At 41.7% G+C, this 12929-nt stretch overlaps 1 protein-coding gene across 2 annotated transcripts; it reads right to left on the bottom strand.

The window, feature by feature from the left end:
- Position 1: 1 nt before the first annotated feature.
- On the bottom strand, positions 2–12152 carry rbm25b (RNA binding motif protein 25b). 2 transcript variants are annotated; one of them, XM_047573297.1, is made up of 18 exons: positions 12007–12152; positions 11401–11501; positions 11071–11288; positions 10277–10334; positions 9980–10140; positions 9705–9890; positions 9530–9613; positions 7002–7273; positions 6067–6184; positions 5874–5963; positions 5666–5739; positions 5041–5103; positions 4429–4579; positions 3761–4205; positions 2311–2606; positions 2061–2159; positions 1923–1970; positions 2–959 (listed from the first exon to the last, which is right to left on the bottom strand). In XM_047573297.1, exons 2-18 carry the CDS (start codon positions 11477–11479, stop codon positions 867–869), a joined length of 2535 nt encoding a protein of 844 aa, XP_047429253.1. In that variant the 5' UTR covers positions 11480–11501; positions 12007–12152; the 3' UTR covers positions 2–866. The 2 variants fall into 2 exon arrangements, with proteins under 2 accessions (XP_047429253.1, XP_047429254.1); XM_047573298.1 differs by lacking the exon at positions 5041–5103 and having other exon boundaries at positions 12007–12151.
- Between the last annotated feature and the right edge of the window lie 777 nt (positions 12153–12929).

Genomic DNA, 12929 nt, shown 5'->3' with positions numbered 1-12929 from the left:
GTTATAAAAATCACTTTTATTCAAATGTTCACCAATACAAAAACAAATGGAGAGCGACTTCACAACTTCAAATGTTTGTTTTTTTCCTCCCAGTTCTTCGCTCGTTTTCCTATAGTGGTTATGGCGCGTGTTTGTGTGTTTGTGTGTGTTTGTTTGTGTGAGCTTTGAGTGCTTCAGGTTCTGATCAGTAGATTTGTTTCAAATGACAAGAAGTTTGAGGAGATGATCTGAGGCGAGAACTTTCCAACTCGTTCGTGAGGAATGAGAGGAGGAAAAAACAAAAAAAAGATGTTTAAATGACAGAACTAAGCTGGAGTTGAGCCTCAATAAATACCCCTGGAACATTAATCACACACTCTGTGTCCACTTGACCCAACTCCCCTTCGACTGTAAAGCCGAAGACTTTAAAGCAAAGTTCGTGAAATGACAAGCTAGCTGCTCTCACCACTCATGTGTTGGCATGTATAAAAATAAAAGTACGGGGCCAATAGACCGTATCAGCAACAACAAAAAGGCCCTGGGTGTCTGTCAGCAGCTTCCTCTCTAAATGGCGTCATCGTAACCACATGACGTCGAACTGTATATACACAAAGCACATCGACACTGTAGGCACCTGCAAACGGATGAGGGAGGGAAGGAGGGAGGGAGAGGACGTAGCCTGAGTATGTTTAGGAAAAAAAAAAAATAAACATGCCCTGAACATGAGAGGATCAGCAGAATCTGCATTTGTGGTCACTTTGTTTAGGGGTGTGTGTGTGTGTGTGTGTGGGTGTGTGTGTGTGTGTGTGTGTGTGTGACATGGTTTCGCTACACTATTATACACAATGTATACGGGGGGGAAAAAAATTCATCTCGTCCAGTGGGTCTTATTTCACCAGTCCAATCTTCTTAGCCTCAGTCTCATAAATGAGCAACCGCCACATCTTCACAATGAAAACCTCAGCTTCTTCGTCGAGAACCTGAGCCGGAATAAAGAGAGAGAGAGGAAAGTTTTTAACGAGCTGCACCATGATACAAACCAGCTCGCGGTCACGACACGGGGAGTCAGGTGCTCTAAATAAAAGCTCTAAATAATACTTGGCGTTGGTGGTCGACATGAGCCATGGGGTGTGACACACTTTAACAACAGCTTGGTGAGTTAATGTAGGCAATGCAATGGCACAATGAAAAGAACAGATCAATATTTTTCTATTATATTACAATATATTATAAAATTAAAAAGAAAACTCTGCACAATTAAACTAAAATAGTCATTTTTGAACGTATGATAATGTATGATAAGTATAATCTGAAAAGTAGGGATGTAATTCAATTCTTAACAGAATGAACTTCCAGACAAATTATGACTAAAAAAAATTTCTCAGACAAAAAAAAGAGAAAACATGTCTGAGGTAGGATGCAACTCCAAAATGAATGCATGTTTAAAACATATTTAGATATGTATCTTTAACAAATTAAAAAGGATGTTTTTATTTCTTGGAGGTAGTGTAAACTGTGCAACATAACACACATGTTCTCTTCTTAAAAGTGCAACTTAAATGATATTTTATCCTAACAACGAAAAAATAAATAAATAAAAAACTGGATCTTTAAAACGAATCCCACATTAAAATAACTAAATGAATAATGCAAACCTAGGCTTGCATGTGGTCCTAGTTAGGAATTTACATGAATTTACGAAAACCTGACAGTGACGTACGATGTCGAACAAGTGAACACAAAACTAGATTACGCCCTCTGCTGTTTAAGAAGCGAATTGCGATTCATTTTTCATCAGCTGACTTGAGTCGTCACACATTTGCATCAATATTTAACGTCGTTGCATCACTACCGAGAAGGCTACCAAATAATGGTAGCAATCTGAGAACTACTCGTCATTTCATCCTAATAATAAACATCATCGACGCATCTGTAACACTCACCATGGCAACGTCATCCAGGATACTCTGTGGCATACTGTGAGCCATCACCTGATAGGACACAGACAGAGAAATACTTTGAATCGTTCCCTTCAGAAAAGTCAGAAAAAGTAAATTGTGCGGACGTCGCACGATCGATACCTTGGAACAGACGAAGTCCACTAACGTCGGCTCCTCCTCACCGATGTATTCAATGATCTTTTTGTTGATCCAGGGACGAACACGCCGCTCCATTAGCGTCTACAGAACCAGAGACAACGTCACTTTTAGGAGGCATTCTCAGCAAAGATGAAAGCTTGAAATACTTGAGGTTAATATTCTAAATGTTCTTATTTTACTTAGAGAGACAGAAGTTTAACAACACGAGACAGATGTTTGATCCTGTCCTCACCGTGTCCACCATTGTCCAGTCCAGTGGGTAGGAGAACAGCTCAGGCTTCCCTGTGGGAATCTTTTCGATCAGGCTCTTGATGTGTTTGCGTTTCTCCTCCGTGTTGGCGCCCTTGATGCTGGACAGCCCCGCGCCGTCAACGCCGAGGCTCTTGTCGTCGTCGTAGTCCAGGGGAACCAGCTTCCTCTTGCGCGGCTGCTCGTCGGCCTCCTCGTCGTCGAACTTGTCGAAGACGCTGTCCACGGGAAGCTTCTTCCTCTTAACTGCGTTGGGTTGACTGGGACTCCCCGTGGCGCCTGGAAACAACACACCTTTTGTTTTAATGCAGTAAGTTACTTAGAGCGTCTCTTAAAAAAAAAAGTGTCCAGATGTGCAGGCCTGAGTCAGACCTGTCCACGGTGCATCTAATAAGAAGTAGAAGCCAGTTTTCACTTTGACAGAAAGGAGCTTTGATAAATAACTTTATTTAAAAAAAAAAAAAAAAAGCGATAAAAAAGAGAAACATCTAACATCATTAAAGATCTTTCAGTGTATTTCTCTACTCTATTCAGCCATTTATTCCAGTACAGTTCAATGGCTCACTGTGCTCCATATATGTACTGTAGGCGAAAAAAATAAACCTTAACAATGTGATGTTGGGTGTGTGGAAAGGGGACAAGAACTATTTGTTTTTTAAAAAAAATAAAAAATACTGTACTGGTCAAGTGACTGTCTCGGTTTCTGTCTGGTGGATTTTTCCTTGTATGATTTGCACCAATTTAAAATGGAAACAGAGGGAAATCTTCCTGTTAGTGTTAGTTGACATTTTTTAGCTCCAGTTCCTGAACCTGAAATCAATTCTCCATAAATGTCCTATAAGTAATGCAACAAGCAGCCACATTCAATAGCAATTACTCTTCTAATTATGTAATTGATTAATTGATTATTTGGTCAATAAAAGAAAAAAAAGGCGTTATTATACAAGAGATAAAGAAAAGCTGTAAATTCTCAGCTGCCTTGAAGCCGGACCAACGTCGCTGCCCTGACATGAGTTATGGAAAGTTGGTGTAGAGCCGCCCTGTTCATAATTCATTATATTCCAGCAAAAGATGTGCTGAGCCAATCAAATCATTCAGGAGGGTTTTTTTTTATGGTAATGGCCAGAAGATTAAAAGTGACGTAGTCATACATGTTATCTGAGTGCTCTGGAACTGAATTTATTCCCAGTAAAATGGATCTGATTGATTACAGGACTGGGATTTGTATTTCCTCTGCACATCAGCTGAAACTCGCTCCGTTATGAAACACAAATTGTCGGCTACCGGTCTTGCTCACTCGATCTCGTCAATTATTCTCCTTGAACTATTCTTTTTACCTACCTATTTTTTTTTTATAATGTATAAAACAAAGAAACGCTTTAAGGCTGAAGCTAAAAGGTGTTTGAAAGTGGACTGAGGTCTGTGAGACTCACCCAGTTTGAGGCTGAGGCCGATCTTCGGCCGGTGCTCCTCCTGAGGCAGAGCGTCGGGCGGCGAGTTCTCGTGGGGGATGATGATGCCGCAGGGCGACTCGTCTCCGGGCGTGTTGGGAGACACGTTGCCGCTGGCCGACGACACCGAGGGCGCCGCCGTGATCGGCCTCATCGTGGGCTTCAGGCACGGCTTCGCCTCCGGGTTCTCCTCATCGTTGTCGTAATCCTCCTCCTCGCCCTCCTCCACCTCTTCGTCCGAGTGGTGGTGGTTGGGCCGCGGGCGGGACTCCGCTCTGTCCTGTTCCTGCCGCCGGTCCCGGTGCTCCCTGTGGTCCCGGTGGTCCCGGTGCTCCCGTGAACTCCTGTGGCGTTCCCGCTCCTCCTCGGGCTCCGGCTCTTGGACGATGGGAGGTTGTCTCAGACGCTCCTCCTCTTCCTCCTCCATCTGCACCAATAACGGGCGGATATGCAGAAAATATCAGCCAATCACAGAGCAGGAGGTTACCACGGCACGAAAAGCAGGACAGTCCAGACATGCAGAGACGTTCAGATATATAAAGTGACCTTCACAAAGACAACACAGCGTGCACATTCATCCACACACAGGCAGGAGAAAAGATTCACACCATCATCATTATTATTATTATTATTCTTCTAGATGATCTCACCCTGCGTAGCTCTGCGTCTGGGTCTGGATGTCCCTCGTCTAACAGCCTCTGTCTGATCTCCTCCAGCTCCTCCTTCTCTCTCTTCCTGTCACGCTCGTCCGCGTCCATCTCCTTCTTTCGGTCGGTGAGGCGCTTCTGCCGCGCACTGCCCCTAGGGGTCACACCGGAAATAACAGCCTTCAGAACAATGGCCTCAGCTGCAGCGCTGCATGCACCCATGTTAGTCAGATTTGGGTCACGCTGTGTCTGCAGAGACTTTTAACTGCATCTTTATCGGTCACACATATAATAATAACAATAATAATAAATAAATAAATAAATGCCTAAAAGATTTAGTCTTCATATATTTATATAGAATTTGCAACATTTCAGCAACAACTGGACATAATTATTCGTTTTAAACGTCACATATGTGCAAAATCAAGACATCTAAAGCACAGGTGTCAAACATACGGCCCGTGGGCCAAAAGTGGGTCGCCAGAGGCTCTAATCTGGCCCAAGGGATGAACTGCAAAATTACATCTAAGACATGAAGCACATTTTTTTTTCCTTTAAAAGTATCTGCTATTCCTAGGTTTCACATAGTTTTATTACACCATGATCTATCCTTACGTCTCATACTGCAGTGTTCTGTGGGCAAGTACGTTTAAGAGCCACGTCGATGCCGTTTTCATCCTGCAAAAACGGTTCATCAAAAATGGTAACACTCTCAAATATCTAAACCTCTAACAAACATCTTAAAGCTAAAACATCTTCACGCTCCCATGAGGTGGTTTTTTTTTTTAACACGTATTGATATAAAAGTGCCTCACAAAAGTGCAATGGAAACACTTATACACGTTTCCCCATCACCGGAGATGACGCAGGGGGTCATGTGACCAGTTCATTTGAAGTCCATCTTCCTCAAAAGTGAAACACATACAAAGCGCAACTGTACTTTATCAAAATTTCAGAAATATCACTTTTATTTTGAGAAAAACTGTAATGGAAATGCAGCTAATGAACTGGTTGGTCATTACATGCAGTGCAGTTCATTAAACACTTTCATAATGTTCTTGTTTGCACCAAAACAAAGGGAAACATTTGGAGTTGTTGTTGTTTGTAGATTAATATGTTATGGTGTTACTGCATGTGACCCCTGAACTAAAATCAGCTGATCTAAAGGTATCAGATGCTACTCCTACTTCCAGAAGCATGTGTATACTGTGAACTGTGGCTTATTCCTTCAGCTGCTCACCTGTAATACTTGGGGTCATCTCTTTCATCATCATAGTCCTCAAGGAACTCTTTCAACCGTTTGCCTTCTTTGACCTAAAGGACCAAAAAACCTCAATCATTTCTCTCTACAAAGCTCATTAAATGAAATTATGAAAATATACAAAACCTCCACCAAGCACAAATGTTAGATTTATGTTAAGAGCTGTGTGGTTTCAGTGGGTCGTCACCATTTCTCGTCGCCGTTCGTCATCTCTTTCCGTCTCCTTGGCGTAGTCCCGCGCCTTCTTCCTCTCCCTGAGCTCCCAGTTTTTTAAACGCTGGAAAAAAAAAATAATGTCACCCAAGTAACAACTTCATCCAAAAAAACCTCCCCCGACAAACCAAGAGAGGAAACGCACGATATGTTTTTATATTTATTACCTCCTGATAGGCTGCTTCCTTGTCTCGGAGCTTCCTCTCCAGCTTCCTGCGTTCATACGCCTCCTCTTCATCCTCTTGGTCGCGTTTCTTTTCTCGGTCTCTGTCTCGACTCACCTCCCTGCAAAAAAAAAAAAAAAAATTACGGATGCGTTACGCTTCGGTCTGATTCGGCACAATACAAAATGAAACCCACAAGTATGAGAAATAAATCTCAGTTCCAGCGTTGTAGAGGATATGTCTGCAAAGAGTTACAATAAACTAGATTGTTTAAAACCCCTAGTTTAGTTATTTATTGAATATTTATCTTTTGCACTGACGGGAGAGCTGTACCTCAATTTCGTTGTGCAATGTATATTGTTATATGCTACCGTGCAATGACAATAAAGACTCTAATCTAATCCCTGGAGTCTTGAAGTAGCTGGAGAAAACATGCAGATTATATTTCTGTCTCTTTTTGCAGTGGGAGCCCAAGAAAATGTTTACAACCATCGAAGGAACATCAGTTGACCAGGAACTAAAAGTGCAAAAACTGCAAATTTGTGTTTTCTTTCATCAGTCCATTCAAAGCTTCTTCCGACCTGTTTGCACTCTGCATTTCAGTTCATTTCAAATACATTGTTGCAATACATGGTCAGCAAATAATCTCCATCCTAATTCCTTTAGAATCACTTTCTCACAATTTCCTGTTAGCTACAAGAGTCCTAATTATTTGAGCTCCTTATCAGCTCACATTAGAAACTGTACCAGTGTTAATTCATTCATTCCCCTGTGAATGACATTTCATTTGGTCTGGGTCTGTCTATTCAGACTGAGGTGTTTATATGGAGCATTTTCATTTGGTTTGTGCTTCTAAACTGTAATATATGGATCCATGCAAAGCCAGCTAAAAATTCTAATCGATAATCATCACTGTTTGGTCGTAACTCGTCCTTCACCTGGATCGGCTGCGCTCTGCACTCCTGTCCCGACTCCTGTCTCTCTCCCAGTCTCTCTCCCGCTCCCTCTCTCTGGTCCTGCGGTCCCGGTCCTTGTCCCGGTCTCTCTCCCGCTCTCGCTCCCTTTCCCTCTCCCTCTCCCGCTCGCGCTCCTTCTCCCTCTCGCGGTCCCGCCGCTCCCTTTCCCGCTCCCGCTCCTTTTCCCGCTCCTTCCGCTCCCGCTCGAACTCCAGCCGCTCCTTCTCCCGCTTGTCCTTCTCTTCCTCTAGTTTCTGCAGAGCAAAACACAAACCGGGTCAGCGGACGCCGCGCGAGATCCAGCGAGTCTTTGCAGTCACGGTCCTAATGTGCGCAGATCAAGTGGTTTCCAGGTTTTGGGGGTTTCACATGCTAATCGGTGCAAAGCTCGTAAGAGAAACTGCAACCCTGGGAAAACCCAGAACAGTCGAGAGGCTCTCCCTTGCAGAGAAACGGCTTCGTCTAAAGCAGGTGGACTTTGCTGCTTCAAACTTTCAGTATAAATTTTAGCAAGAATTTTTACTGGAAACCACTTTCTGGTCGTAACGATCTGCGAAACATGTTCAACTCGAGGCATTCGTAACGAGAAAAACGCGGCAAAAGACAGTGCTTTTTCTCTCCTTAAGTGTCCTCGTCTCAGAACAAGGAAAACAAAAACAGAAAACAGGCATCAGTCTTTTGTTGAACTAGTTGTTTGTGACTTACAGGTGTTGAACTACGGACTCAGCCCTTCGCTGCCCCTACAAGCCTTTTAAGTTAGGCCTGGGAGGAAAGCAGGTCACACGGTATACAAGGGAAAAGTGTTATGGGATTCTGTCTTGCTTAAAGCATCATTATCATCATCATCATCAACAACAAAAAGCCTTTACTTCAATGGTAGCATTCGGTACAGAGCTAAAAGCCAAGAAATGAACATCATGAACATCAGTTACATTTGGTCACAGATATATGAAATTGTAGAAGCGGTCTTACCCCTGCAGGAGTCTTCAGCAGCTCTTCATGACTCACTTATTAATCACACACACACACACACACACACACACACACGTCACAACTCTGGCTTTAACGGACATTACACACAAGGCTTTGAGATTATTCAGAGTTAAAACTGGATCTGGAGCAGAATCAGAGTCGTGTTTAGGGTCTTAATTCTTGAAAACAGTTTCATCTCAACTGAACTCAAACCCTCGGGTGTAATGCAAGAGAAGGAAACTTATGCGGTGAAAATTTTATCATTTATTTAATTTATGAAGCTCTGGTTTCTTATTACTTAAAGGTTTAGCTCTAGCTAAATTTATGCCAGGTGTCTTTTTACTTACCTCTGTAACGTCTATCACGGCTAAACAAATACTCACAAAAACATCTGACAATAGTTTTGCTTTTTGCTTCTTATGGTCTACCAGATATAGCTATTATCTTTTTAGAGTAGCTTTTTGTAGCTTATAATAACTTTAACTGTTAAAAGCCAGAGCATTGAGTTGTGCAGCTGTGCTATTTCCTGCTTTTTAATTAAACATATGCCCTCGTTGCAGGACTTTGATCTAGCAAAAGCCTCAAACAAAACAAAAAAAAACAAAACAAAAAAAAAAACCTGTGTAAGCACACGACACATACAGAGAGCACGCACCTTGTCGGTCTTCAGATCATCGTACTGCTGTGGAGAGGGCGCCCCCACCCCACACTAGCGTAATAAATGCTACAGCCAAAGTCACTGCAGTGGTTATTGAGTCCTTGTGCTTGAACATAAACACCATTAAGACAGACCATCATTTACAGAGGACTCGCACAGGTTCACTGACTCTCAAGCTTTCCAGCCGACGCCGTCGTAAGTTCAGGCTCATGCAGCTGGGAGTTGGGGGGTGTGTGTGGAGGGGGGGGGCTATCTTTGCATTTTCAAACAGCTGGCTAAATTCAAGGGCTTTATAGACACACAACAGAGCAGTGCAGTTGCCCCAATGCAAGTCCTCAAGAGGGGGACGCCCAGTTTATGTATATAGAAAATGAAGGCTCATACTTACATCCTATCCTGGCAACTTTTTCCAAAGCTGTGAGATTCATCTTGCTTTAGTCACCATATGATCACTATCATAATGGTGGGGTTTAATGAATAGATTAGCTTTTTAAGTAACTTTACATCGTCTCCATGCATTTTTGTGTGATGAATGAAGAAATGGATCTATCAATGGTCACACCTAAGGTTTCACTACGGTGGTCACACGTGTCAAATTTAGGCCTGAGAAAAGGTGACAAGAGTTCTAGTCGTCTGCCTGCTTGTGGTGTCTGAACACTGAACATGATACATTTCATATAGTCTGGGGCGAGTTAGTGTGTTGGATCGTGTGCATTTTTAAGGAGAGGAGCCAATTTGTGCCGCACTATGCATGTCTCTGAGATCAAGTAAAGTGGTAAAAATGTGTCAATTAAATGTGCAAGCGCTAGGAGTGAACTATGTGAGCAGCTGCTGTCCAAAACCTGTAATGTCAAGTACAAGACTGAAGAAGCCACTTTACCTTGTGAGTGTCTCGAAATTTACTAATCTCTCTGGAAATCAGGTCTCTCTTGTCCTCCTCCATGTCGATTGTGTTGATGTCGTCCTGAAAAAAAAAAAAGAGGGAAAAGTAAATTCTCTAGATTTCAAGTAACAACATTTTAAGTTGGGATATAAGAAATAAAATGTTGGCAAACCTCTTCTTTTTTCTCTTTTTTTCTCTTCCGTCGCTGGGACTCCTCATCCTGCGAAGGCGCATTCAGCTCTGCAGCGTATTCTCGCATCAGTCCATCGATGGCACCTTTGACAATCTGATCTTTCTTCTTTGTCTCTTCATCTAGAACCTCTTCCTCATCATCGCCTCCCTCTTCAGCGTTCTTACTCTGACAATACACAGTCTCATTTAGCAACTTCAAAATCTAGACACATATTTGAAATAAAAGCTTTACAAGTCTAAGATGTGAATTCATACCCCATTCGCAGTCTTCTTTTTAGCCTTCCACTCGTCCAGCTGAGCTTTAGTCTTTGCATCCACCTTCACCAGCAGGTTTTTGTCTCCGATCTGAAGCTCGTGAAGCAGCCGCAGCGCTCGCAACGTTGACTCTGGCTCTTTGTATTCACAGAATCCAAAAGCTGCAACACACGTCGACATAGAAATACATTAAATAGGATGACAATCAACAACATAATTTCTGTTCAGTTTAAAGTGAACTCTGACACTGGTCGTCCAGATGAAAGTTTTCCGACTGAAGTGTGTATAATGAATCACCTTGAAGTTTGCCAGAGGCTCCTTGAACTCTCTTCCAGCTTAGAACAATTCCACATTTCTATAAAATGGACATAAAGGAAAAACAAATCATGATTCAAGTCTAGGTGGATGTTGTGTTTCAAGTGCCACAGTTGAGAAGTCAAATTTTCAACAGGATGATTTCACAACTAATTATAAAATTTAATGACTATGGAGTAAGAGGATGTATATCAATCAATCAATCAATTTATTTATAAAGCACATTTAAAGACAACCAAGGTTGACCAAAGTGCTGTACAAAAAAAATAAGTGAAAAAGCAAAACAAGAACAAATCCAGCAATAAAGCAAAGATCAAGAAGACTTAAAAGCTAAGGTGAAAAAGTAAGTTTTGAGCCTGGATTTAAAAGAGACGATGGAGGGGGCAAGTCTAACAGAGGAGGGGAGGCTGTTCCACAGTCTGGGGGCAGCGACTGCTAAGGCACGTTCAACCCTAAGTTTATGAAGAGAGCGTGGAACTATTAAAAGGCCCTGGTCAGCTGACCTGAGGGGCCTGGAGGGGGAGTAGGGGGTTAAAAGTTCGGACAGGTAGGAGGGGGCTGCTCCATTATGGGCTTTACATACAAATAAAAGAGGTTTAAAAATCAATTATTAACGAAAGTCGTTGGACGTTCAGTTACACAACTAGATCCGTTTAAAAATAAAATATGTGGTAGATTTGAATCGCTTGGTAAAGGATATTCTGTGTCATCTTGGATGCAGTTTCCACGACTAGATTGTTACATGTGAGATGAATAAATACTGTGTTCCCGCTTACCGCAAGCAGCTGTCGGATCAACATGTCTGAAGCCTTCTCTGATATATTCCCAACAAACACAGTGGTGGTAGGCCCACTGTTCTCATCGTTGTCTTTGGCTCGCATGGCGACAATGTCCTTCTTGGGGACTGGAGGTTTACTGACCACTGCCATTGAGGACACCATTACTGTAGGGGCAGGGGCCATGATGCCCATGTGAACTGGGATCATTGGAGTTCCTGGAACAGCCAAAATAAATATGAATTAACCTGAGAGTCACCTGACAGGTGCTAGTTCAACACTGAATCACATCATGTGAGAGATAGTCAAACACAGTTGTTAAACGCTTACCTGTGGGGAAGCCAGCATACTGAGGAGGCAACCCAGGAGGGGGCAACAGCGGTCGGTTTAAATGAGGGGGGAAGGACATTCTGGGTGTAAATTGGACCGACCTAAGGAAAGAACAAGTGACATCTGTTACAAGTCAATACACAACGTAACTCAAATCAGGAAGTCCTCCAAGCTATGTACATTGAGCAGGAGTGTAAATTCAAATACAGTCCAAACCCTGGAGGCCACTGTCTTACTACACTGTCATGTTGTGTTTGTCCAAACCATACGAACCAGATACACACAGTATGGGATCACTGACATCAAGTTAACAACACTTTAAGTTAGCTTAGCTTAGTGGCGCTATGGTCTCTAAATTAACGCGACTAAGCTTCAGACTTCACGTATTGTTACCTTGCTGTTTGTATATTAGCTAAATAATTGCTCGGCGAAAAAAAACAAAACAAAAACAGCTCACTAAGCTAAAACTAGCATCGAGCACGCTGTCGTACCCGGCTAAAAGAAGGCTAGCATTAGCTAGAGCTGGCGTTACCTAACTAGCCATAACCACTTTACAGGGTTAAACAATAGGTTTAAAGAAATGTTGAAATATTCGCATATACGAACCCCGAGTCAGGTGGCGTCTAAGGGATTAAAACGCTTAACAGACGGTTATTTATTATGAAAGTCTGTCTAACGTCCCGTGTGTTGGATTAGCACGACGGCTAGCCTCGGGCCTTCAAAAACATTGGCGCAGGCGCAGTAAGCTCCATAAAACGGGGGCGCTTGTTTTGTGCAGCGGGACGCGGCCGCCAGACGGAGCCGAAAAAGGTGCTATAATCCAACTGCACTACTAGTTGTAAGTTATATATTATTTATACTACTTTATAATGGTGTTAATAGAAAGTCTGTAATGATGCTTAATATAATTACAATATATAATATATATAAATGGTGATAAATAATTATCTGTACAGCTCTATTTTTATTTATTTTTTATTTTTTTTTATTTGTATAGCTCCCATTCTTTTACATTTGCACTATTTAAACCAGGGGCTACCGCCCAAAATTATCTGAATTTAAATGATTCTTGATTAATTATTGATTGTTTACTATAGTAACATACACGCTATATGTAGTGAATTATAAATTACAACATTTATATATTATCCAGTTTTATTTATTTATATATAAATATATAAATAATTTATATATAAATAAAGATGAATATCAAGCTTTTTTTTTTTTTTTTTTTTTTTCAGAAATCCCAGAAATGCGAGCTAGCTGATCGCTCGGTTACTAATTAAAAACTGAACAATCAGCTCAGCGTCTGTTTTGGAGTGAATGTTTTTGAGCTTTAAATATCCACCTGTCAACCGAGTTTAATAGATATGCGTAGAAAATTGTACTTCAATGTACAGTCCAATTTTGTACGCAATTTGTAATAATATAATTCAGAATATTCCCGGTAACCAATGTCTCTTCTTATTATACGTATTGTTTTTTTTTTATATAGCTACACTCTATTTAAAAAAATGAAATAAAAAAAA

This window comes from Mugil cephalus, chromosome 21 (genome assembly GCF_022458985.1).
Source record: "Mugil cephalus isolate CIBA_MC_2020 chromosome 21, CIBA_Mcephalus_1.1, whole genome shotgun sequence".
NCBI classification, from domain to species: Eukaryota; Metazoa; Chordata; class Actinopteri; order Mugiliformes; family Mugilidae; genus Mugil; species Mugil cephalus.
Note: the sequence above shows the minus strand (reverse complement) of the source record. Positions and strands in the feature narration are given on the sequence as shown.

Excerpts from the sequence above, each read along its gene's own strand:
- rbm25b (XM_047573297.1), bottom strand. The coding sequence starts at position 11,479 with ATGTCCTTCCCCCCTCATTTAAACCGACCGCTGTTGCCCCCTCCTGGG. Across the intron at positions 9,614-9,704 it reads AAAAAGAGAAAAAAGAAGAG|GACGACATCAACACAATCGA; the intron begins GTTTGCCAACAT and ends TTTTTTTTTCAG. Across the intron at positions 4,206-4,428 it reads CAGACGCAGAGCTACGCAGG|ATGGAGGAGGAAGAGGAGGA; the intron begins GTGAGATCATCT and ends TTATTGGTGCAG.